The sequence below is a fragment of the Misgurnus anguillicaudatus genome, chromosome 21 (genome assembly GCF_027580225.2).
Source record: "Misgurnus anguillicaudatus chromosome 21, ASM2758022v2, whole genome shotgun sequence".
Lineage (NCBI taxonomy): Eukaryota > Metazoa > Chordata > Actinopteri > Cypriniformes > Cobitidae > Misgurnus > Misgurnus anguillicaudatus.
The window spans coordinates 13,902,172-13,929,947 of record NC_073357.2 but is presented as its reverse complement, the minus strand read 5'-3'; the positions used below and the strand labels follow the sequence as shown (position 1 = coordinate 13,929,947).

At 37.4% G+C, this 27,776-nt stretch overlaps 2 protein-coding genes across 2 annotated transcripts in view; one reads left to right on the top strand and one right to left on the bottom strand.

Moving 5' to 3' along the window:
- The window catches only part of LOC141353194 (solute carrier family 12 member 3-like), a 30,533-nt gene extending 8,423 nt beyond the window's left edge, over positions 1–22,110 (top strand). The window contains exons 11-26 of the mRNA XM_073859675.1: positions 6,907–7,014; positions 7,103–7,226; positions 7,314–7,415; positions 7,528–7,683; positions 7,861–7,960; positions 8,045–8,156; positions 12,641–12,775; positions 13,698–13,804; positions 13,893–13,975; positions 14,085–14,171; positions 16,220–16,318; positions 17,946–18,057; positions 18,138–18,224; positions 18,321–18,453; positions 18,764–18,831; positions 19,100–22,110. Of these exons, the coding sequence (XP_073715776.1) occupies positions 6,907–7,014; positions 7,103–7,226; positions 7,314–7,415; positions 7,528–7,683; positions 7,861–7,960; positions 8,045–8,156; positions 12,641–12,775; positions 13,698–13,804; positions 13,893–13,975; positions 14,085–14,171; positions 16,220–16,318; positions 17,946–18,057; positions 18,138–18,224; positions 18,321–18,453; positions 18,764–18,831; positions 19,100–19,238 (1,752 nt within the window). The 3' untranslated portion in view covers positions 19,239–22,110. The remainder of the gene's footprint in view (positions 1–6,906; positions 7,015–7,102; positions 7,227–7,313; positions 7,416–7,527; positions 7,684–7,860; positions 7,961–8,044; positions 8,157–12,640; positions 12,776–13,697; positions 13,805–13,892; positions 13,976–14,084; positions 14,172–16,219; positions 16,319–17,945; positions 18,058–18,137; positions 18,225–18,320; positions 18,454–18,763; positions 18,832–19,099) is intronic.
- A 67-nt stretch (positions 22,111–22,177) lies between these two features.
- The window catches only part of slc12a10.1 (solute carrier family 12 member 10, tandem duplicate 1), a 90,972-nt gene continuing 85,373 nt past the window's right edge, over positions 22,178–27,776 (bottom strand). The window contains exons 25-27 of the mRNA XM_055194396.2: positions 24,653–24,788; positions 24,497–24,564; positions 22,178–24,299 (exon numbers count right to left, since the gene is read on the bottom strand). Coding sequence (XP_055050371.2) covers positions 24,161–24,299; positions 24,497–24,564; positions 24,653–24,788 — 343 coding nt within the window. The 3' untranslated portion in view covers positions 22,178–24,160. The remainder of the gene's footprint in view (positions 24,300–24,496; positions 24,565–24,652; positions 24,789–27,776) is intronic.

Sequence of the window (27,776 nt, the reverse complement as noted above, 5' to 3'; positions counted from 1 at the left end):
CTAATCGTTCTGAAAACGGACTGTCCTCCGATTGGCCAGCTAACCAGACAAACCCAGTATCTCTAGCATCCACAGTTTTTCTTGCAAACAGGTATCAGTTTAGTGCACACATAAACTCTCATAAACAAACCAATTTTCCTTTTCATAACTCATGACACAAGACTAGAGGTCTACACGGAAGACCCGAGACCCGAAGACCCGGGACCCGACCCGGGACCCGTACGGGTTCGGGTCTATATTTTAAATGATCAGCCGGGTCCGGGTCGGGTCTCAATCTATTACTTCGGGTCCGGGTCTGTTTAACATTGTGGGTAATACCCGAGGTCGATCGGACTCGGAGAACACACACTCACATTTAAATAAAATATTTCTCCAGCAACAAAAACTTAGATGAACTGTCGTATACATTTTTTCTATGACGCTAAAGTTGCGTTAAAAAGTTTATATTTGGTTGCTCCAACCAGGCAGCTAACGCGCATGCGCTCTTGTGGTGTTTCTCTGGCTGCCAGTCGGGGGCTTCTGCGGTGGGACGCAGTGACTTTGCCTTTGGCAATTGGCTGTTTTGTTTGGAGGGCGGGGCCTGTTCCGCCGTGCCGCGCATTTTGCACTGACGTGACTTCTATAATTTTTATAACAATATTATAAATGGACCGTCTTGCTGTTATATCTAAAGTTTTCGCGACTCTGCTCAAAGAGCAAAGAGATGATAGCAAAGTAAAGTTAACGAAAGCAGCTATGACACTGAACGAGCAATCGTTATTATAATCCAAATGGGCAAACATTATTAAGCAAGTTGACCCGATACACAACAAAGTGGACTTTTAAAGCTGGAATAAGCATTAAACATTTCAATCGTCAAGAGAGGAATAACATGGATGGAACTTTCTTGGAAATAAGGATTGTGCATCACACACAGTCAGGTACAAGGAGGGAGAAGACAACTTCTAACGTTATGGGTAAGACAAAAAGTTTAATTTTCGCTACTTGTTTATTGACTTATTAATAACATTTAGCTAAAGAATATTTGCCGGTCGGGTCTGTGTCTTCCCGGACGGGTTCGGGTCCAGCTTTTAAATAATAGACGGGTCCGCGTCGGATCCGGCTCCAGCTTTTAAATAATAGACGGGTCCGGGTCGGTTCCGGGTCCAGCTTTCAAAACAACAGACGGGTCCGGGTCGGTTCAGTGTAGCACATTTACGGGTCTGATCGGGTTCGGGTAGGAATTTTTGGACCCGTGTAGACCTCTACACAAGACATTACTGTCACTATAAGATTTTCTAAATAAAATAAAGGTCAAATACAAACGCTGTAGCCTTAAACCATTCTAATGATGTATTGTTTGTTGTGTTTAGTTAAATCTTTTTACATTTAATAAGTAGCCAATAACGATCAGCTCCATTCGCTAGGATCGCCCACAAACTTTGATCTGTAACTGGTTAAAGTTAGCCTGGTCCAACCAGACTCTCATACATTCATTTCATTTGTACAGAGAGTCTGGCCACGCTCCATTGCAAAGCATTACTTCCATTAAGGACGGTCCTCTGTTGAAGTTTAAAACTATTGGATCTGCCCAGAGTCACTCTGAATCTGCCATAACCAATCGCTAACAAATCAAACTTTTCCCGAACCCCGTGGGAGGAGGGCCATAACGTGTCTGGCGCACAACCTCAATGTCAACTTTTTTAGCCCCCCACCCCCCTCTGTTCGCTGATTGGACCTGCAGATTTTTGCCGGAGAAAACTAAACTCTACACAGCAGTCCCAGACGTTGTACTGAAGCCAAATGAAAATTAAGTGGAAGCACGTAGGAGGGCGGAGCCAGGCTAGGTTAAAGTCCCCTTGTAGTCTTTTAAAAAGCTTGAATGTAACTCTACAGCCTTGCCTCATCAGGGGTGTGATTCTTCCGGATAAATCCGGAATTCCGGCTTTTCCGACCTGAAAGTGAGGCTTTCGTGAATCATGCAAATCCAATTTTTTGTGTGTGCGTGTGGGTGGGGGGTTGCAAGGCACCGTTATAAATAACCGCATATCATTCACTACGCATTAGTCTATTTATTTGTCATGATGGAACTTCATTTAAAGCAGAGCTCACCAAAGAGCTTGCAGTCAGATCTCCGGCGTGTGTTGTTGGCAGCGAATTAAAAAAAAACATGCGTTTGCCAACAAATAGTATGAGAGAAACCCATCTTTCACTCTCAACCAAACTAACAAACTAGACAATCAGAAGTAGAATGGGGAGGGGTCTTTGAGGTGAGGCTGAGGTCCAGCTACAGATGCCGCGTGGCCGCGGTGAAGTCGTAACAAGTTATCGTTGTCAACAGGATGAAGAGTAAGTTTATGAAGCCTAGGTAAGACAACCTAATTGATAAAGGACCTAAATCAGTGGCGCTAGGCATGGATAGAAGGAATAGGCAGAGACAAACAGCATTTTAGTAGTTAGAAAATTAAGAGAACCCGCCAGGTGTTTGCTGCTTTGACAAAACTGTCCGTTTCAAATCAGGCTATGCCAGTAATGTAAATATCAGATTTCTCGTCAAGGTGAAATGCTGTCTCGCAATATCAATATAAAGTTGCGTTTGTGTCAAAATGTTTGCTTGCATTATTATTCTGTAATTACTTACGTTAACGCACGCATATAAGTTACGCGAATCAGATCCAACGTCATCCTTGTTAGTTTAACATCCTGTCCTTGTGGGGGCGCTAACGGGGTGAGAATGCCTCATGTTATGTATGTTTATGTTTTACCCGTGAGCAGTGGTTGAACTTTTCTGCCATGCACCTCATTTCCTCATTGTTAAACTCTCCACCATTGTCACTAAACAGTCTTTTAGGTGGACCATGTATGCTAATCCAACAGTGGATGAAGCTCTTTACAATTTCACTTGCCTTTTTTGTGGTCATAATAACTCCAGCACTAAAGCGAGTGAAGTGGTCAATAGCATGAAGATACCACACTCCTGTATCCAGTTCATGCAGGTCTATAGCTACTGTTTCATTGTAACTTGAGGCCATAGGCAGTCCCACCGCAGGCTTAGGTTTGGGCCTGCTGTATTTCACACATGTTTCACAGTGATCTACTATGTCCTTTAAAATCACAATGCACTCCTCATCATGATTACCTGAACTGATCAGCAGCTTTTTTAACCTATCCACAGTAGCATGGCCAAATTGTTTATGCAACTTTATTAGGACTTCTTTCTTTTTCTTTGAAGTCATGTTCTCTGTTACAAATAGAACTTCATCTTCACTACATTTCTCAGCATCACAGGAGGAGTCTTGATCCGTCAGGTTTATGCAGTAATGTCCTGATGAGGTAAGCTCAAGGGTCACAGGGTGTTTGAACATTATTGCGGTGTCATTCTGAAGATCCAGTACAGCACCTGCTCTTTTTAAGGACGTTTTGCTCAAGAGCAAAGGGATATCAACTGGGACTACTTCAGTTTCAATGTAACATTTGGTCTGTCCAATCATAGCTGGAATCTTGACCTGTTTTGTAGAATGTACAACTTTTCCATCTCCAAACTTGAAAGCTCTTGCACTATCTGTGCGTTTCAACTTTTTTAGCTCTGCTGTTTTTAGTCCACTGACGTAGTGATCAAACCATTTCTGTCCGCACACTGTTTTAGTACAGGCTGTATCAATAACTGCTGACCCAAGTGATTCAACCATAAACACTTCTGCATCTGACAAAGTTTCTTTAGAAAACAAAGTGATGTTACATTGCTCTACATCCTCAGTCAGCTTTGCTTGTTCAGTTCTGTGAGGGCAGTCTTTTGCCCAGTGATATGTACTCTGACAGATAGCACATTTAGATCGCCTGCCATATCTATCGAGAGGATTCGTTCCTGGCTGTGTTTTCAGTGGTCTTTGTAGACGTGGCTTGTTTTCTTTCTTACTAAAATCAGTGAAACATGCAGACTCACCAGTAAAGTGGCTTCCACGCATGTAATTTTCTCCAAAAATTCGTTTCAGAGCAGATTTCATGTCCGCAAATGTGAGGGTTGCGCAAGCGGTAAGCGCTAATTGTTTATCTTTAGCATCGAGACCCGCTGTGTCGAGCAGTTTAAACGCCAGTACAGCATCTGGAAGTGTCATACCGAAATTCCGCAGCTTGTTATATTTGCTTTCAAACTCGATGATGTAATCGGCCATCGGGATTCCGTGCTCTCGTGTGATACGATCAAACTCCGTATACGCGTCGTATTGGCGATCTTTTTCTTCTTTCAGGAATACAGAGTCCAACTTGTCTAAAATCGTTTTCATACCATCATCTTTGTTTAAATCATCCGCAGATATTTCCAGAGCAGCATCTCGCGCCCTCCCCGTTAACGATAGCGCGACAGCCAGTGCTTGTTTCTTTTTCTCCAGCTCTGTGACACGCATCCACATTTCCACCTCATTTTTCCAGCTCTCATAACACTTCTTTTCATCAAACTGTGGCGGGACCTTGTAGTTTCCCGCAGCCATCCTCTGCTACCAATGTAAACTCGAATTGCAACAAACAAATAGCTCTTTTTAAGACTTTATTATCAGCAACCCCGACAACAGCAACCACTGCTCACGGGTAAAACATAAACATACATAACATGAGGCATTCTCACCCCGTTAGCGCCCCCACAAGGACAGGATGTTAAACTAACAATCTCCCTCTTAAAAAAACAAAATAAAAAACCAAATACACATTTTTTAAAGGGAGTGGAAACATTATCCTAAAAGAAGGGGTGAGCATATGTAACAAAATTAAATGACAGTAACATCTCTTTAAAGAGATCAATCCTGACAAACACACCCATACGTTTTCTCCTCTTAATGGTTTGTGAATCTGGCGGTAATGCTTGTGATTACAGAATAATATAATGACAAACACACACATTCATGGATCTGGTTTGCTTGTGTGTGTGTGTGTGTGTGTGTGTGTGTGTGTGTAAAATGCGTAGCTCGACTGTGCCAAAAGAACGATGCAAAAGACAAATGCACTTGGCTGCCTTTCCAGAAAGTCATAACATTTGAATTAAGTAACAAATGTTGCAATCAATAATTAATCTGTATTAAATGCCCCCACTAATTATTCTATAAACGTTAAACATGTTTTGACCAATTGCAAATCTCATTTATCAAATTGTGTATGTGGCTTGTGTGCCTTATTATTACCATATGCAACCAAAGATTTTACTAAAAGGACATACATTTGTTTAGAAGAACATAAAAATCCTCATAGATCTAGTCATTTATTTTTACTCTCAAAATGCACCACATTGATGTATTTACTTTTAAATGCACAAAAATATTTTGTTCAGTCTGATACAGTGGCAAGGCTACATAATGGTCAGGGTGGCACTTGCCCACGCATTGACGATTGGCCACTCAGATCGATCAACTTTGAGCCCAAATTATATTTCAACTGTATTTCATTTTATATAAATGTGTGTGTGTGTATGTCGCCACGTCATGGTAGGTGTGCCGTATATTTTCCTGCTTTTTTTGTCCTTTGTCAATCACACCTATGCTCATAGAGTTACCTTAGTATACGCAGATCTCTGAATATGCAAATTAGTCTCTGTCTCCACTCAGTCACACAGCTCGGAGCATAGAAATTAATATGCTAATTACTCCCCATCTCCACTCTTTCACACCACCTCACCATAGATGTATATGTAAATAGATGCTACATTCAGTGGTTTCAGACACAAAAATGCTAAGTCCAGTTTCACAATGCATATATGGGTTGCACATTTTTTTAGCACTGATGTTAACAGGTTAGATCATTCAAACTGCACGCTTGAGCAGCACGTGTGAGCTGAAGCAGCAATGCTGCAATCATTTCAGCGCGCAGTCTATGCGGCATCCATACATAATATATCTATTTGCTATTGCTCTATCTATTGCAACTACTGATTCACTTGTTTAGTTGTGTTGATGTAATTTGTTACATGTTTGTGACTTAGTAAACCAAGGCAATTTCAAACCGTGGGAATGAGACAATTCTAATTCAAATTTTTTGAAGAAAATACTTGTCTATGGTGTTGAATGATGATTTGCACGTGGTTTGTCTTAAAGCATATAAAAAAACGAAGACATGTAAACAACAATAAAACTTGATTTTCACCAAAGGGGGTTAAAGGGATATTAAACCCATGATTTACTCACCCCCAAGCTGTCCGAGTTGCATATGTCCATCGTTTTTCAGACAAACACATTTTCGGATATTTTAGAAAATATTTTTGATCTTTCAGTTGATTATATGTAATGTTACGGGGTCCACCAATAGTCCACGACCTTCAAGTCCAAAAAAGTGCGTCCATCCTTCACAAATTAAATCCAAACGGCTCCAGGATGATAAACACAGGTCTTCTGAGGGAAATCCGTGCGGTGTTGTTGTAGAAGTATCCTTATTTAAAATTTTATTAACGTAATTAACTACCTTCCGGTAGCGCCGCCATCTTAGACTCCTCTGTATTCAGGATGAGAGCTTACGCAGCGTACGGAGGTTTCTCTGCTGCTGCTCTGTGCCCCCGCCCTCCGAATTTGTCATACGTCACTAAGAAAAGTGCGTACACTACGCTAATACTCTCTCCTGAGTCTAAGATGGCGGCGCTACCGGAAGGTAGTTAATTACTCCGCTTCGCGTCGTGCCTAACAACGCCCTTCAGCCGTTACTTATTCACGATACAGCACAGCCTCTCGTACCTTATTGCTTAATTATTATATTCATAACTCAACAATCCACATACACACGTGGCCTATACACACTTTTCCAGCCCCATGGTAAAGTCAATATTTAGATACATTAATGATGTTGTTCAATGATTTGAACCATGATCTACCATGCCACAATGAATGCTTTTTTCAACGAGAAATGAAATGTGAAATATACTTAGGCCTTAATCTATTTCTGTTGTGTTTCTAGATACTTACCATGGTTTCAGCAAATGGATATTTAATCATAATCGGAATATTTGCTGCCACTTTGTCATCAGCATTGGGTTTTTTGGTGTCTGCCCCAAAAATTTTTCAGGTAAAAGTGCTTATGTGTTTTTCAGTACGATACATTTATACAGCATGCAGTACATTGTAACTGTTGTTTTCTGACTTTAATGCCACAGTGTTTGTGTAAAGACAACATCTACCCCTTCATTGGATTTTTTGCGAAAGGTTATGGGAATAACAACGAGCCTCTGCGTGCCTATACGCTTGCGTTTTTTATTGCTTTAGGGATCATCAACATTGGTGAGTTACTGTATTTTCTAAACTTTATACAAGATTATTTTTGTGTTTGTGCCATATAAATATTAAATATTATATTGGACCTCTTAGGTGATCTGAACACCATCGCTCCTCTGATCTCAAACTTCTTCCTCTGCTCTTACGGTCTCATTAACTTCAGCTGCTTTCATGCAACCGTCACCCAATCGCCTGGTAAGTACTTTAATATTTTAAGTTGTAAACAAAATACTGTATCTAGAGCTTTCTGTATGATTTGTTTCCAAATCCAGCAAAATAACATTTTTTCCCCTCTGAATTCCTGCAGGCTGGAGGCCATTATACCGTTACTACAATGCTTGGACTTCTCTGTTTGGCTCTATATTGTCTTTTGTCCTCATGTTTTTGTTCACGTGGTGGGCTGCTCTTGTCACTTCCGCTGTTGTCTTCTGCCTCATAGGCTATGTTTCGTATAAAAAACCCCGTAAGTGCTCTCATTATCTATCAATGATAAACTTTTTTTGTGATAATTACAAAAAATGATGCATATTATTACATTTTTTAATCAGTGATATATATACGCGCACGCACGCACACACACACTAATATATACAATAAATATATACATATCATACATGTTCCTGTCTATGTTTGTATCTAGATGTGAACTGGGGTTCCTCTTACCAGTCAGGTTTCTACAACATGGCTTTGTCCTTCACTGTGTTTCTGTCAAATGTTGACGATCACGTCAAAAATTTCAGGTGAGACTTGGAAGTTATAAAACGAGTCAAATAACATGACTAAACTTGCTACAAATTATACTTATTTAAGCAATACTCTTCTAGGCCTCAGTGTCTTGTTCTGACGGGTCCTCCAAATGTGCGTCCCGCTCTGGTAGACTTTGTGGGCACTTTCACTAAAAACATCAGCCTGATGATCTGTGGAAACATTGTCATGGTAAGAACCATATATTGTACAGCGTGAATGAACTTATAAACACATTTCTTCCAGCTTTACTGCATGTCAAGTGGCAGAGAATGGCAGAAATGCACATATTTACAATTTAAATAAAGTCTAAAAGCCCTATGATTTTAATTACAAATCTAGGAATGTGTCAGATCACAATTACATAGCTTAAATCACAATGAAGATCAAAAGATCTGAAAAGATTAAGTCTCATTCTACATGCCTCCACTCATTTTAAGTGAGACGTCAATGTCAACAGCCATTTATGAGCATTTTTAAGATTTTATAAACTCATGTTATACACTACATTCTCCAGGCTCATGGCATCCCAGACACCAATATTTTAACAAGTCATGAAAGATGTCTGGTCATTTGGGATTTCACATAAAGTTTAGGATCATGATTTTACCATAGTAGCACACTGGGAGTGTGTATTAGTATTGTTTGTTGTTTGCTTGTGGACATTTAATAGAGCATTTGGATCTGGAAGTGGTGGCATTTAACATAATACTTACAATCGTGTTGTTGTTTATGGAAAATTACAGAAATAAACCTGCCTGTTACCAGTGTTAAAGGAATTTTTTTTTCAATATTTCACTATATGTTCTTCCCTCAACTTAGACAAATTAATACATACATCTCTTTTCTCATTGTGTGCACTTGTTGTACAGTGCATTGTGAATATGTTAGCATTCAGCCTAGCACCATTCATTCATTAGTATCCAATCAGGGATGAATTTAGAAGTCACCAAACACTTCCATGTTTTACCTATTTAAAGACTGTTACATGAGTATTTACACGAGTAAGTATGGTGGCACAAACAGTGGCGGTTCTAGACAAATTTCACTAGGGGGGCCAAGGAGGGGCCAGTGTTTTACCAGAGGGGCACATAAAAAATTACAAGAAATTATATTTAAATATTATAGGGGTGGTTACAGGAATTAGTTTAAAACAGGACTAGGCCTTAGTTTAATTAGGAAATATAACTAGCAAACATGTCTTACTAAAAACATTACTTGTGTGCATTTTGAAGCAAAACAAAGGACACTGGTGAATTTTAAGATATGGCAGGCACGTTGTTTTCAGTTTGGACAGCTCTTACATTTATTTTAGTCTAGGACTAGTCTAATCCCTTTCCGGGAAACTGGCTTGTAAACTTTATTTCACTTTACAATCATATAAATATTTATATAATACAAGAGTGAGTGCAGGTGCAAAAGGGGAGCTTGGCTCTTTTCTAAAGCCCCCCAACCGAAAATCATGCGAGCCTACTCAATAAACTTTATGAAATGCAAACTTTTATAAAGACAAACGTTTCTTTACATATAAACACACATTGCTAGACCGTTAGGGACCACAATCTAATCAGTTTTTTAAAAAATATTTATTTTAAATTGTAAACATTTTTATATGTAACATTTAATTATATTCCTCCAATTTTATGCACGTATATGTAAGAGCATAATTACAGCGCTTTTTACAATGTGTAAACTTTAAAAAGTTAGCGAGATGTTGGTTTTGCCGGTTGTTGATGAGTAACAGCTGTAAATGATCACAACGCGCTTAAGCAGCCACGTCACAGGAGAACAAGTGAACAGTGTCCCAATGTCAAGTCAGCTAGGGTCCTTACCAGTGCCCAAACCTGCATATACACATTCACAACATCGGGAGATTGGGAACGAATTGAGACACTCACCGAGCAGCACCCGCAGGCATCTACAGTGTTGGGTGCGCCGCTCTAATTTGCAATTTGCCCGTGAAGAACGTTGCGTCGCATTAGTTCCGCTTTTGGCGCTCGCGTGTAAAATCTAAATAAATGTATACTTTTTTATTTGGTCAGCACGGGGTGGCCACAGGGGTGGCCAGGGACATGTCTACAGAGGCACCGGCCACCCTTGGCCTCCGTGTAGAACTGCCACTGGGCACAAAATAAAATGATGCTGCAATAATTTCAGCGCGCAGTCTATGCGGCATCCATACATAATATATCTATTTTCTATTGCTCTATCTATTGCAACTACTGATTCACTTGTTTAGTTGTGTTGATGTAATTTGTTACATGTTTGTGACGTAGTAAACCAAGGCAATTTCAAACCGTGGGAATGAGACAATTCTAATTCAAATTTTTTGAAAAAAATACTTGTCTATGGTGTTGAATGATGATTTGCACGTGGTTTGTCTTAAAGCATATAAAAAAACGAAGACATATAAACAACAATAAAACTTGATTTTCACCAAAGGGGGTTAAAGGGATATTAAACCCATGATTTACTCACCCCCAAGCTGTCCGAGTTGCATATGTCCATCGTTTTTCAGACAAACACATTTTCGGATATTTTAGAAAATATTTTTGATCTTTCAGTTGATTATATGTAATGTTACGGGGTCCACCAATAGTCCACGACCTTCAAGTCCAAAAAAGTGCGTCCATCCTTCACAAATTAAATCCAAACGGCTCCAGGATGATAAACACAGGTCTTCTGAGGGTAATCCGTGCGGTGTTGTTGTAGAAGTATCCATATTTAAAATGTTATTAACGTAATTAACTACCTTCCGGTAGCGCCGCCATCTTAGACTCCTCTGTATTCAGGATGAGAGCTTACGCAGCGTACGGAGGTTTCTCTGCAGCTGCTCTGTGCCCCCGCCCTCCGAATTTGTCATACGTCACTAAGAAAAGTGCGTACACTACGCTAATACTCTCTCCTGAGTCTAAGATGGCGGCGCTACCGGAAGGTAGTTAATTACGTTAATACAATTTTAAATATGGATATTTCTACAACAAAACCGCACGGATTACCCTCAGAAGACCTTTGTTTATCATCCTGGAGCCGTTTGGATTTAATTTGTGAAGGATGGACGCACTTTTTTGGACTTGAAGGTCGTGGACTATTGGTGGACCCGTAACATTACATATAATCAACTGAAAGATCTAAAATATTTTCTAAAATATCCGAAAATATGTTTGTCTGAAAAACGATGGACACTCACCGAGCAGCACCCGCAGGCATCTACAGTGTTGGGTGCGCCGCTCTAATTTGCAATTTGCCCGTGAAGAACGTTGCGTCGCATTAGTTCCGCTTTTGGCGCTCGCGTGTAAAATCTAAATAAATGTATACTTTTTTATTTGGTCAGCACGGGGTGGCCACAGGGGTGGCCAGGGACATGTCTACAGAGGCACGGGCCACTCTTGGTCTCCGTGTAGAACTGCCACTGGGCACAAAATAAAATGAGGCGAATTTGTAAGCGGATAAAAAGGAGAACTATAAAGTATGGCAGAAGAGCACTGAGTTCGTAGCACTTCGACCTCGGCACGCGGGCGCAGTAACATCAAGAGGGGGAGTTGTCAGGAGTGATGATGTTACTGCACCCGAGGTCATAGTTCTGCAAACTAAGTGCTCTTCCACAAAGTCAAGATTTTGACTTTGTTTTAGTCATAGTTTTTTGACTAAAATGCAACATAGTTTTAGTCATATTTAAGTCATCTGAACACTATCAGATTGTGCATTGGGCTCGTGGCCAATGAGGGAGAAAATTCAGTGAATGAGAAATATGAGGTGATGCATATTCAAAATGCAATGTCGTTTACTTATAAGACTCATTCAAAAAGACATGTAGTGCGTAACCCCACTATCTCACATTAGGTGCACAACATTTCTTCAGTCATGCATCTCTCTTTATAGTACATACTGTAGCATACTTGATTCAATGTGAGGACAATGAAATGTCTATCAAGACACTTTATGTCTATCAATCTTATAATGTACCATCTTACTCAGGCAATCAGTACAGGACATCATTGGTATATTTTGGCTTATATAGTATATCAAATTATGTACCAGCTCAGGTTAGCTGATCAAGTAACATCGGTAACACATTTGTGCTTTCCTTTAAATTAGTTGTGTGATAGGTTCGCGCTTCAGGTTTGTTTTAATTGTAGAACCACACGTTTAACAAAGGATCCCTTGACAAAATCAAAAGTAATATGCATCCATATGTTTGCTCTCTATCTCTTCTCTCAGACCAGACGTTAACTTTTATGTACAGTTTATGACATACGCAGCAAGCTGATGTCCCACAAATTTACCTCTGCGTCTGTGTTAAATTTTGTGCTACAGTGGCTCTACGCAAGCCATTCAGTGTTTGACATCAAAGTACTGCGAGATCATACTTCTCTCTATGTGCTTTTGACACTTTCATCTTGTTTTTATTTGTTAATGGAAATGTCAATGGATTTTAATCATAGTTGTCCTATTCATGGATTTGTTTTTATTTAGTTATCACCTTGTTTTTATCAGTGAAAAGACATTCTTAACGAAAACTATGACGAAAATTATTTGTCAATGAAATTAATTCTGCCTGTGACTTTGTAAAAGAAAACATCTAGACTCAACCATGTTTTAAAAAAGCCCAGCTTTTTTAAGAGTCTAAACATTTTTATTTTTTAATAGTTTATTCCACTCTCTTGTGCTTTCAGGAAGACGAAAAGTCTACATTGCCCCAACACAGTACAGATATGGTGGTTGACTGGCTAAATCAAAGGAAAGTTCGTGCTTTCTACACAACCTTCAATGCTGACAGGCTGAATGAAGGGGCACATCATCTCATGCAGGTTACCTTACTGCTATCTGTTCCTAATACCAGCATCATGCATTTCCTCTCCCTATTAGTCATGTTTACGATGTTTTGATTTTAAAAAGTGAATACGTTTACAGATTAACTAACAGCTTGCACCAGCTAGGCTTGTCACAGTAATGACTTTATCGACGTACTGTATCACACAATAAGTAAATAATAATAACGACCTCTGTAATTTTTAGAGAGGTGATTTACTGCCATAGTTTTTTTATTTGTGTTTTTTTTTATAAAATTGAATGCCTGATTGCCCCTGTAATTTCTGTCTACTATCTGTCTTGGTTGAGTGGCACGCGCATCTCAGGGTCCACATGTGAAATTTCGTGTTTTTCTGGTGAATACATACAGTTTGGAATAACAAAACAGACTGGAATTGGTTTTAAAGCCACAATCATTATTAGCTGTTTTAAAATGTATTTTTTTTGTTACATTCTAATTTCAAATTTATTTCGTCAAATTTTTCATCTTAATATTCTTAAAAACCCAAGTTGTGCTCTTGGAAAGGATGATTTGGATGATTATGCTATTTTATTGTCATATATAATCAGTGACATAAAGTGGTCTTAAAAAGACAATAATATCGACTATTGCCATTATTTTTGAGGCAATTAACTGACTTATGAAAAGTAGCTATCGTGACAGGCCTAGTATCAGATCAAACATCTCTTTTGCCACTTATGTGAAAAATTTGCACTGAAAACTGGGGACACAGTTGTTTTTTGAGGTTGACTTTTTTGGATATGCTATGCATTTGTATGAATTTGCCTTTCAGAGGCAAAATTTATGGGAAAAGAGTATTTGAATGAATCATTGGATGTTATTCATCAATATTTGTACTTATCCTTGGAAGGAAACGTGGCTATTGTGTCCCTTATTTATCTTGTCAATTGTCTTTCTAGGCATCAGGTCTTGGTAAACTGAAGCCAAATACCCTTGTTTTGGGATTTAAGTCAAACTGGCTGGAATGTAAACCCGAGAGCTTACAAAACTACATCAGCACAGTCTAGTAAGTACAATTGACGTTTTTCCTTTAAAGAATCAATTTTGTATAGCCCTATTTTTTATTTTATTTTTCTTTTGTTTTCTTTTTTTAGCACTGCATTTGACAGCAGCTATGGCATTGCTATTCTAAGAATGATGGATGGATTAGATGTGAGAGATGATTTGAAGAGTGCAGGTTTGTACATGTGTTTCATTCAGTGTCCAGAAAATTCTTTGATGCAGCAATTTTGATAAATTTTAAGATAAATGAAGCTAAAGTTTGATATGTGTCTGTTGTGGAGTAGCAGGTGGACCTCGCTCGATTGTGAATCCGGTATTTGACGCAGAAGAAGTAATGCAATCAGAAAAGGACGACACTGACCAAAGTTCAGGTGACACATGCTCTACTTCGCACATTTTTTATTTGCAGAGGATGACATAAGTGAAGTAAATTTACTTACTACCGAAATAAATGTTGTAAGTATCTGTACTTTTCTGTTATTCCTTGGAAAACATACTTTACTACATTCCATACTTTTTACTTCACTACATTTCATAGATAAGTTGTTGTTTTACACTTAATACTCAAGTAAATAAAACATGTAGTACTTAATTAAATTTAGTACTTACTCTTACTTTAAGGGATAGTTCCCTCAAAAATGAAAATTCTGTCACAATTTTCTCATCCTCATGAGGGGTTTTCGCACTGCGCTTAACCCTGGGTTATCTTCATTCTAAACCCTGCTTTTAACCCTGAGTTAAGGAGCGTTTCACACCTGTAATTTGAAAGCGGGACCCAGGGTTAACAATTTCAGGTGTGAAAAGCACTATGTTGTTCTAAACCTGTATGAACACAAAAGACAAGATTCTGATAAATGATGGTAAACACAATACAAGTGCATTCATACGGGCGTTAACGTTTGACAGAAGGCTTGTCTGAAGCATGGCCAACAGCCAATCACAGTGGACGCAGCACATGCTCCGGTCTTCCATAAACGTAATTGGCTGGCTCTGCCTAGGTTATTTGCATAAGGCAATCTGATTGGCTGACGCTTGCATTGCCGCTTGAAAAGTTGAGAAATGTTCAACTTCTGCCGGGAGCAACGGCAGTGATGTGGCGCCAACGTATCCACAATTAAGTTCGCCAACGCTTGACAGCACCCATTAAAAGTGAATGGGAAGCGTCAATGCTTACACCCCGTGTGAATGCTCCATAACTATTGCCTTCCATAGTAGGAAAACAAATATTATGGAAGTATTGTGATAAATGATAAAAAAGATATTTTGATAAATGATGGTAAGCACACAGTATGGTACCTATTGATTTCCATGGTATCTGTATTTCCTACTATGGATTTATGCATCATTTATCAAAATATCTTCTTTTGTGTTTATCAGAAAAAAAATGTATGACAGAATTTTCATTTTTGGATGAACTATATAACTGCACAGTGGCAAACAGAATAAAATTAATAAAAAAGTCAGATATATCTTATGTGTATATTATAGTACAGTACACATATACTACAATATATTATACTTCAGTGCTGCATTCTATATTATATTATAAATTACATTATATATAAAGTTTAAGCCAGGCCTACCAAGGGCCAAAAATCAAACCTGACTGAGGGCCGTGGCCCGAAAGTACAGTAAATGTTGCTGTGTTATATTAAAATTAAAGTTGCCCTGATTCTCCTAATTTATAATTTTCTAATATTATAAAAAATAAGAAAACATTTGCATAACTAATGCAGTTTTATTTCCAAATTGTAACTGTTGTATAAAAATTTGCCAATAATTTTTAAATTTCCATTTGTCTGTGTGCCACTGCCTCAACCTCTCCATTATTAGCCTATAGTACCCGAGTTTGTTGGGTTTCGTGATGCAATGCTATAGACTGTTTCACTGGACACACGTGTGGTGACGCGATTGCGCGTCTGATCCGAACTTTACTTCCGGTTTCTGTTTGTTTAATGTTCTGACTAGTTGCTAAAACTGAACTCTTAAACAAATACCTTGTTGAAAATAAATCATTTTTTGGTTTCCTATGTAATCTACGTGTTGTTTATTTTGCTTGTTATATAAATAAACTACTTTAAAAGGACTTTGTTGTTATATATTCTTAGCGGAGTTTACCGGAAGTTACGTGTTGACCACAAAAGCCGCTTGTTTAGGTTGTTACCGCTGAAACCGTCTATACACCTTCAAGTAAAAATATTATTTATTGAAATTGTATATACGCTTTTTTGGTTATGAGACATTTAGAAAATTAATATAGTAAAATACAAATGTCATTAAATTAGACATGCTTTTCCATCTTACATGGAAATAGCCCATGGAAATAACTGTAGTTTGGTACCATGTGCCTGGTTCATGTGCATGGTTATTTTTGCAGGTTTAACGAATTTCATGTCATATTTTTTGTCTCCTCCTGCAGATGTTTCTGAAGATTTTACTGATGTGCAGGTTAGGACAATTTTTCAGACAAAACAGGGAAGGAAGACCATAGATGTCTATTGGATTGCTGACGATGGAGGTGAGAAACAGTTGCTTGAATAATTAGCATCATGTCAAATATCTTTACAATAAAGTAGCCAAAAAGTCTATGTGTATGTTTTAAAGACGTGAATGATAACATTATTTCTCAGTGTCCATCAAATGTACACAATTCTATTGCATAAGGTCATTCAAGCTAAGGAGCCGCCAAATAAAAAAATACTTAAAGTGGCAATCCGTTAAATTTTTTTCAGTTTAAAATTAACAAATACATTCGCTAGGTGGATGGGTAAAAATAGATAACCAATATGCGTTTACATCGGATGCGGATGTACTAGGATATACTTCTGTCACATCGATGTATAATGACAGATCTGCTCTGATTCTGTGAACACAGACATCAGGTTCATCCGTGCAGAATAGCAGGGCGAAGTACAATGCACACACAGAACATTACTCCACAAATAACTGCAATTTTATAATCCAATCAGGATCCCAAGAGCAGGCAGAACTGGTCATAAAATTAGTGATAACAAAGCCCACCCATTTAGAAAAACAACATGATTGATCAGTTTTTCTGTCACTGGAAATCAGTCTTCTGTTGATTTACGATTGTCTCGTCCTCTGTGACTGGCAGTTCAGCTATTAAACTACACAGTGTGTTGGCATCTGAACACAAAAAACATGAGTTTAGACTGATCTGTATGCAAAATGCTCTCGTGATACTTTGATGTTATGCGCTGATCGGTCAGCAACATGATCGTAATAGGGAAAGCTGGATGACATTTATTAAAAACAATGTTATGAGTTTTAGTTTTGAAATGTTAAATTTATATACGTATATACAATATTACCCTGTCCTCACATGGAAGCACAGATGTAAAGTTATTGCAGCTATTACTATATTACAGTTAATATTTACACACCTGGACTTTAATACAGTTTGCATTCATAAAGGTTTAATTGTCTTTACTCTCCACTAGAGGGCTTTTTATACTATTCTTAACCCCCAGGGTATTTTTGTTCTAAACCCCGCTTTTAACCCTTGGTTGATGAGGGTTTTACACTTGTAATTTAGAAGATTCCCGAAATTAACCTTAATCACCACTTTTATAGCAACACTTTTGCGGGGTCAGAAACTGAAGAGCACATACAGTACCTCATATCCCAATCTGTGTGTTACACAGATGTGTATGTTCTGTGTATGTTTCTGTAGTTACATTTTACCATTTGAGGGAAATGTGAGAAATACTGTCAAAGATGATTAAAAACTCCTGAGCTGTAGCTTCACATTTCTTTTACATATTATGCTATATACCTTCCTTGTTTTACATTTCTGGTATGTGTATTAAATGCAAATATATTATTTATGAAATCAAATATCAATCGATTTCCATGGTCACCCGCAAAGCAGATTAGATGTACAATTGTGCAAAAATGAATTTTTAGTGCCACACTGTGACTGAACAGTGTTACATCCCTCTAGTCCTTTCCAACATTTTGGCAAAAAGGACTTGACAATCCAGGTTAAAATAGTTTTTTTTATATTTGATCTTATGAAAGTGAATATTCCATTTTTAGTTTAAGTCAGTGGTTCTCAAATTTTGCAGTGTTTTTTGAATGTTGCAAGAGAACATATCAGTCTCATTGCGAATTCTTTCCTTCAGGTCTGACTCTTTTAATACCGTATTTGATGACCAGAAGAAACCGCTGGAAAAAGACCAAAATCAGAGTGTTCCTTATAGGAGATCAGGAGACAATGGGGGAATACCGTAAAGAGTAAGTTATTTCTGGTGCTAGTTATAGTTTTAATGTGCAGAAATGAACAGATCTTTGCTGTAACTTTTTTCTTATTACAGCATGAAAACGCTGTTAAAAAAATTCCGTCTGGAAATTAAGGATGTCATTGTGATAACAGATGTTGACAAAGAGCCACTTGCTAAAAAGTAAGAAACATTTACCAACATGCTTATACTTGGACATAGAAACATGCACACAAGAACATAGAGGTTACAGTTGTTGTTTTTTCTCTTTTACTGTAGTTTGCAGCGGTATGAGGAGAACATGTCCCAGTTCAGTCTGAATGAAGAACAGACAGTAGGGGACATCCAGGAACTCAAGAGACTAAGTCCATGGAAAGTCTCAAACAAAGACCTTGAGCTCATGAAACCCAAGGTGTGTGTGTGTTTCTGGCTTTCTTAAAGGCATTTAATGTAACTATGCTAAAATTTAAATGTAGGCATTTTGTTAAAATATAAACATTGTAACGTTAATATTGACTGAGGGAAATATTGAATTTGACATGATATAGAAACTTTGATGCTCCTGATCTGATTAATTTAAGATTATAGCCTGGATTTCACAGACAGGGTCACACTTTACCAGCATTTGTTTTGAACCTATGACACTGTGCTTGCCAAGTTGTAAAGTACATGCTGAGCTGAGCTACAGAATAAAAACATATTTTTCTATTTAACATCTTTAGGTGGAGAGGTCTGTGCGACTAAATGAAATCATTAAGAGGAACTCAATACATGCTGCTCTGGTTGTGATGTGAGTATGGATGCATTTTGATAGTTATCCGCTTATTCTGTGAATGTAAACACACCGAATGTTGAGATCTTTTTTAAAATATAGACACATACTGCTAACTTTGGTTAGTTTCTTGCAAGGAGTATAAGGCTTCCTCCATGTACACATCAAATATCATTAAACAACTGTGATGTTATTTGTTTCTTTTGCTGTGGCTCTTTAGATTTAGAAAACACGGGTCTTATTTTTTTTATATTAATTGTGTATTCAAAATACATTTTTGTTACAGTTCTCTTCCAGTCCCTGATGTTAATTGCCCTAGTTCTCTCTATATGGCCTGGATGGAAGCATTAAGCTATGGCATCCACTGTCCTGTCCTGCTCATTCGAGGAAATCAAGAAAACGTCATGACCTTCTACTGCCAGTAAAACATACAAACAAATGCACTGTATTGAAATTGCTCTCGGTTTTAAATAACAGGGTAGAACACACAATGTATGATTACTATCCACAAGCATGAACGAAAGGTTTACCAATTCACAAGTTCAACAATGGTATGATTAACTTCATATTGTTTGTAGTATATTAGTAGTCTAAATAGATGTAATCTACATTATTATTCAAAAGTAAGGTCACCTATTCACTCAATATTTTGCACATTTTATTATATCAGGGACTTGACATTAACACCAGCTAAATTGGTGGATTTTATCAGTGACGTGTAACACAGTTTTAATGAAGTTATAATGACCATATATATTTACATATTTTCTGTATAGTCTGTTTGTATCTTCTCTAATAAAAAACACATATAACAAAGGACATATATTAGAGATGCTCCAATCAAGATTTTTGCAGCCGATACTGATTACTGATGTGTTATCTTCGTGATTGGCCAATTCAGATTCCATTTTTTTTTTGCTGATATGCAAGCTCTTTGATGACTGTAACTTAAAAAAATTCTAGATAAAGTAATACCACAGATGTTGCCTTTGTTATACAGAGAATCAAATAAATAAGCACAACAAATATTTCTTCTGCAAAAACATATTTAATTTCTCTTTTAAATTGTTTATGTCTCCTAAAAGTAATAAAAATAAAACAATTCAAGTCTTAATGTATGAACTTAATATACATGCATTAGTACGAAGTATTACAGTTCCTTAGTCAAAAGCAGAGAGGGATTTTATTGAGAGATGAATTAGGTTACTGTAGCTTTAAGATGTGAGAGAGATCGCTCTGTTCATGTGCACTGATGGCAGGCTGCTGTGTGCACGCGGCGGGTGTACTCAGACAAGAGCATTTGTGAGAAAAATTTTGGTTTAAACGGCCAAAACTTTAAAACACATGCAAATATTAAACTTTTAGCATGGGGATGCAATTGTCCGCGATAGATATAGTGTTGTATATGCTGTTTAATGGGGATGTGAAAATGCGTCGTGCTGTTGACCGGAGCGCGTCCTCATAGAAAATACACATATCTCTGTAAAGGCAGAGACAGAAATACAAATCTGCACGTCGCACATGGGCAACGTGTTAAAAAATGCTTGCACTACGTATATAATGTCTCTAATTGCTGCCGTATTCATGATCCCTAAGACAAAAGTGAACAGAAAGATCGGTTCATGAGATGGTCAAATTCAGCGAGTACCGATTGAGTCATTTAATGCCATTATCGCCCAATACCGAACGGCGGCCGATCGATCGGAGCATTCCTGATATTATATAATACAATATTATATTATAAATATTATACAAAGTTTTTTGTATATTTTTGTATTCTAATCAAGATACTGGCAAATAATTATATATTGTCACTATACCATTGCAAAAAAACAACTAATCTAATGACCAACGTCACATAACTCTGTATCCAATATACCTCTGTGGAGAAGTGAACAAAATGAGCATGAAACAACAATCATTTAAACAGTCCTTTGTTCTTCTGGAGGTGAGGATCCAAATGTTTAAGAGATTTTAATAATTTGATATCAATTAAAAATAGTAAAGTTATGATCTCAAAACATTGCATTTTTCATGTCTGTGTCAATATCACTGATCCACAAATTAATTTCTTCTGCACTTTGGTTTTACTGTCTACAATATGATATTTTAAATAATGAAAATGTTTTAGACTGTCGTTTTTTTATTAATACATGTATTACATGCTGCTCCATTTTTATTTTATACACCATATGTTTTCATAAAAATAAGGCTTAACACACAACCTCAGCAAAGCTAAATATTTGATGACCTGTAGTATTTTGCAATTTAACTCTTTCACCGCCAGCATTTTAAAAAAAAGTTGCCAGCCAGCGCCAGCGTTTTTCATGATTTTCACAAAAGTTTAATGCCTTCCAGAAAATGTTCTTCTTCAAATATATAAACATACACCAAACATATACCAAATGAAAGAACAGACCCTCTGTTTTTTAAACAAAAAAACCCGTTTCATCCTACCTTCAGTAGTTCTTTTGTAATCAGCTTTTGAATATGGGTAGGTTTCTGCAAAAACACCACATTTTGAGCAAAAAGCTGAGATAATTCCATTTTTGTGACAGACTATTCATAGAGATCCCATTCAGAGCAATCTTTAAAACAGACACGGACATGCAGCTGCAATACTTCCGGTTTTAAAAAGTTGTGGAAGGGCGCCACCTAGTGGGCGCCACCTAGTTGATAATAGCGGTATTGCAGAAAGACGGAAATACTCGTCATTGGCGGGGAAGCGTTTTCTCTTGATTGACGAGATATCTCGTCAATGGCGGGGAAAGAGTTAATGTAGCCTTGATTCGGTGTTAACAGTTTTCATTTACAACATTCTAGCTCAAGTAAATTTTAGCTAACCATCGTCAGCTTTAATCATATAAAACATAATTACCCAGGAACAAAATTGTGGCCTTAAAAATGCTGAAGGAGTAGTAATAATGGAAAACCACTAGCCACAGTGGCTGGTCAAGTAAACTCACAATGACACAAACGGAACTACAGGAATTATGTTGTAAAAAAAATTAACCAAAACAGTTTTTTTCAACATAACACTATTCAAACAGGGTACATAGTCCCCCACAGACCATGTAATTATTGGAAGGTACATAATATAAAATATATTGCAACCTCTGGTGGAGGAATACTCCTTAATTTCGGGATTCTGATTTCAGGGTAGAATTTACTTGCGGTTTCCTGCACATTTTCATGCCAATTATATAAAATGTTCATATTTATTTATACATGTTTTACTTTGATTTTATTAATCAAAAATAAAGTATTTAGAAAATGTTAATATTTTACTGCATATTAATACTGCTATGTTTATGAATTACAAATGTGTTGTTGATCTGTTTTCAAAGTAAAAAGTACAGTTGAATGCAATGAATACTTTACATTTTTATTGATTGTTAACATAAAAACCAAGCATAACAAAGAACAGTGTATATTAATGAGTGATCATAACATAGAATGTAATAATTCTTAAATAAACACAAAATTGCCATTGAATCTTAGTGTTTGAGTGTGTTCTTTGGTTAGTGTTGCCCTCTTTAACAAAATACAGATTTTTAATAAGTTGCAGTCCATAATATTTTTCAATTAAATATGAACAAAAATCAATTAAGCAAAAAAAAATCATATTCCATTTTATCTTACCCGATCCATAATGGTAAGCGTATACCGATTTAAAATTTGTGTTTGTTTTCATTGTAAAATCTTTAAAAAATAATAATTCAGTCTTTGCATGATTACATTATGTCTGTAAAAAGAAAGAAGAGAACACGGCTACTTCAACGCATATCTGTGCTCCGGATGGGGAAGAGTTGGTAGCTTGTTTATAGATTAGTTGCTTAGAGTTTAAACTTGTCATCTAGATGGTGAGGTTTAATTCTAAAGTTTTAAACGATAATCATCTGGGGTACATAAATATGTATATTTATTATGTCCTTACACCTGGGGAATCACCTGAGTGAAAGCTCAAACTGCGTAGAGGGAATGTGACAGAGCTCATGCTTAAACAAGAGTTATATCAGCAGGGATTTTCAAAATCTGAAGCGATTAAAAACCCAGGTCAGTGTTCATGACTCCACTTTTTCTGAAATGCTGTGTTTCTTTTACGCCAGGCATAATGGGACACACACCTTCCAAAAAGTTAAACTTTTGTCTCATCAGTCCATAGAGTATTTTCCCAAAAGTCTTGGGCATCATCAAGATGTTTTCTGGCAAAACTGAGATGAGCCTTGATTGTTTTTTATTTTGGTCTTGGAACTTTGCCATGCAGGCCATTTTTGCCCAGTCTCTTTCTTATACTGGAGTCAGAACACTGACCATAACTGAGGCAAGGGAGGCCTGCAGTTTTTTGGATGTTGTTGTGGGGTCTGACCTCTTGGATGAGTCGCCACTGTGCTCTTGAGGTAAATACAGGGCCAAGTAGTTTTGGACTTTGCTTTCCCTTAATAATAAAAACCATTTCATTTAAAAACTGCATGTTGTGTTCAGTTGTGTTTTATCTTTGACTAACATTTAAATTTGTTTGATTATCTGAAACATGTTTTTGCATATTTGTCAAACTTTAATAAGAAATCTGATGAGGGACAAACACTTTTTCACAGCTTTTTTATCTAGTAAAAATCCTCTTGACACCAGTTGGTTAGGGAAAGTGTGTAATCTCTACACATCTAGTTGCACCAACTGGAATTGCAGAAATAAATAAAGCTGCAAGCAGCAATCATCTGGGTTCAAGGCATGCACTTTAAGTGCATTTCTAAAAAGATTATGTAAAGCAAATCTTTTCAACAGCAAATCTAACATGTAATGTGTGTTGTTTCATTGCTTTTAAACACTACCCATCATCTAAATAGATGTCTGTCCCTGAACTCAGCCATACTTCCAAAGCATCATGGTTTATCCAATAATGAAATTTCTCTCATCATACTCACTCTCATGTTGTAACAAACCTGTATAAATTCCTTTTTTCTGATAAACATAAAGGAAGATATTTTGAGGAATGTATGTAAGCAAACTAATTATGGAAGTAAATGGGGCTCATAAACAATTTGGTTTTAAACATAATATATTTTTTCGTGTTCACCAGAACAAAGAATTTTATACAGGTTTAGAACAACATGGGGGTAAGTAAATGAATTTTTATTTTTGGGTGAACTATCCCTTTAAGTTAGTTCTAAAACAGGGTCTAGCATTTGACAGCAAATGACTTGGCTTGATTTACATCAAGATAATCAGGTTTTATCTAATGAGACAGCTTACAATATTCTATATCAAATTCAATAATGTTTAGACATTTATCTCCAAATAAAAGGGAAATGAATGTGTGTGTGATAGTGTCTAGGGATGTTGACATTTATTGGCAGTAAAATGTCATGACGTTTTGCTGGTTTCCTCTTATGAGAAGGACTGGACAGTGTAGACCGCAGCTGAGTGTGTCCAGCCAGGCCATATAGAGAGAACTAGGACAATCGGCCTGGGGAACGGGGAGAGACCTGTCACACAAACATATTTATTAATAATTAACAGGTATGTTTACTTTCAAATGATAATTCTTACATTTCAAACGTTAATAATTTATGAACCTCAAATAGTACCGGATTTTGATTTGATTGTGTACGAATAACACATTAACTGTTCATGTTAAAAATATTGTCCTGCTAATGATTACGGTGTTACAGTCAATACTCACACTAGAACCAGAGCAGCATTCTTAGAATTCTTCCTGATGATCTCATTTAGCCTCACTTTTCTTTCAGACTATCAAAGGAATATGGAAAATATTACAGCTTCTGCCATGTTCAGTTTAATGGTACACACACACACGCATATGCGCACACACACGCACCTTGAGTCTAAGAGCTTCTATCTCTTTGTCTGTAACTTTCCATGGACATGCCTTCTTCTGCTCTTGTGCTGTCCTCTCATCAGGCTGTCTTTCATTTACAGTGAAGGGGGTGATAAGGTCCTCAAAGCGCCTTGTGCTACAGAGAATAAAAATGGTTTTATCTTAAAGGCAGGGTGCGTGATCTCTGAAAGCCAATATTGACATTTGAAATCACCTAAACAAACATGTCCCTACCCCAATAGAATCTGGACCTTCATTTGATAGACCTGGCCCACACTTACACAACCCTGGCAACGGTGCCCCTTGCTGCTAATTGGCTACAAATGTGTTTTGGTAGTCGGCCCAATTCCCTTTTCCATAGTGTTTTTTTTTTAGATCATGCACCCTGCCTTTAACTATTTGATTTTAAAGTACGGTGAACGTTGTGGTCATAACATATTACATATTGTTTGTATCAGCTCCTAATTTTTTATCAAACTTTAATCATAATTGATTTTATTGAATTAAACTCAATCAAACTTTATTTACAGGTTGCTGACACAAGACATACAGTCAAGTAGTATGCTCTGCTGCATGTCCACCTCACAAAAAACTGAATAAGTCTTGTAATGAAATTTGTCTCTCTAACAGATTATGACTAACAAAACTGTCCAAGTTCACAGATGATCATAGTTGCTTAGTGTTGTTAATAACAGTATACCCTTAAATAGTGCAACAACCGGTGTACACTCGCCAGCTAGCACTCTGACCATATGCACGGCAGTGTCTTAATACAAGATGGCGCCTGCAGCGCGGCACCCTTATTGTCTTAACTCTAGGGGTATCCCCAACTATGGATACTTGAATCAGATTTGTGGAATCTTATAGTTGACTGATAGTCGAAACAGCTGTGTGTGTGTGCATGGTTTGGGAGGGGGACAAGACCAGGCAGTCAATATATAGTTAATTTTTATTTTATTTTACAAGCAGCAGAAACAGAAACAACTTTCTGATAAGGTGACCAAAACTGCCTTTCAAGTGATGCTGCCTTTCAAGTGATGATTTCAAAAACATCAAAGATGCATATGCTGCTAGAATTAAACCCCCCCCTTCCAAATTCGTACCATAATATCATTCATCTTATCCCCACCTTTAAGTGTGCCATTAAAAAAAGCTCAAAACACTGTCAGCGTGTGGCATGATGAGAGCAAGGAAACGCTGAGTTGATGTTTCTTGGCCACAGATTGTGATGTCTTTTATCATGACAACAATATTGACAATATTGCAGAAGTAATAACTGAGTATATTCATTTTTGTGTCGACACTGTATTGCCAAAAAAAATTATCACTATATTTCCAAACAACAAAGACTACATAACACCTGAAATAAAACTTCTCATCAGGAGGAAAAAACAAGCATTCCGGAACAATGATTTAATGGAACTGAGATTAGTTAAAAAAGATCTGAGGGGAAAACTGAGGAAGGCTCGAGAGGAACACAGTGTGCAAGTTAGGGAAGCCTTTTCAACGAATAATTCCAGGAAACTGTGGGACTTGGTGAAAGGAATGACTAACACAGCAAAATGATGATTATAGACCAGTAGCGCTGACCTCTATAGTAATGAAGTCATTAGAACAAAGAATGGTTAGTAAATTAAGGAGTGAGGTACATCATCTCTTGGACCCTTGCCAATTTGCCTATAATAATAGCAGAGGTACTGACAATGCAATAATTACAACTGTACATTCTATCTTAAAGCACCTGGAAAATCCATCAGGTTATGTTCGATTATTATTTATGGACTTCAGTTCTGCATTTAATTGTATTCTTCCTCAGATAATGTTAGGTAAATTACAACAGATGGAAGTGAACCCCTTCATTATTAGATGGTATGGTTCTTTCCTGACAGATAGGAAGCAGCAGGTGAGAGTCAATTCCACTCTGCCTGATTCTCTGAGCATAAGTACAGGTGCCCCTCAAGGGCATCTGTTGCATCTGTTGCATGTCAGTTGCGTGGCGGCTGCGTCGCGTTTTCTGTGTCTGTACATACCAGAAGCATGCCTGACGCAGCGCTGCTGTTGATATAGGTGACATATATTTTGCCTGGAAACGCTTCCAAGACGCTTGCGTGTGGCGTGAGAAATAGGCGTCGGTCCTATTCCTAGCATGCACGCGCTTTTTCGGCGCGGCCCGAGCCGCGCCTGAGACGTGCATGTCATGCAGGCGGTGTGAACTGTCAAACCTGCTAACATGGGAGCCTAAATAAAAATGGACACGCCACGCAACTGAGACGCACACGCCACGCAGCCGGTGTGAATCGACCCTTACAAGGCAGCTATTGACTTTATTGTCCGGTATGGTATTGTGGCTTGGTTTGGTAACCTGTCTGTTAAATTAAAATCACAACTACAAACATTGATAAAAAGGGCAGGGAAAACAATTTGGCAAATGCCACCTACTACTCGTAAGGAGCTCATTGAGGCGGCGGTTAAGAAAAAAGTTTTTAAAATCATCAACGACCCTAATCACATCTTGTATAATGAATATGAGCTGATGCCTTTGGGCAGAAGGTACAGGTTACCAAACTGTAAGCTTAATCTGTATAAATTTTCATTTGTGCCACTTACAATCAAATTAATGAATAACAACAGAGGTGTGTGTGTGTGTGTGTGTGTGTGTTAGCTGCAGTGATGTGTGTGTGATAAATAGTAAATGAGACTTTGATATAATAGTAGAATAGGTTATGGTTTTGTAGTTTTTGTAATTATAGGGCACTGGTGCAATATATTGTAATGTATGTGTATATGTGTGTACATGCTGTGTTATATAGCTGATATGGTATTATGCAATTGGGTAGCAGGGTTAACGGGAAATGTGGAATTGTCCGGATGGGATGGTGGGTGTGTTTTTGTGTAAGTTAATTGTGTTGTTGTGTTATGTACCAATGTATTGCTATTGTTCTCTTGATTGCCCAAGACAAATATCTCCAATAGGAGACAATAAAGGCTTATCTTATCTTATCTCTTATCTTATAAATTGCTTGGTCTGTTTTGTCTTTGTGGTGTTAAAGTTATGATGAATAATTTATTGAATGTTCATACTGCCTTTCATTTTAACTTGAACAATGTTCAGAACATTACACAA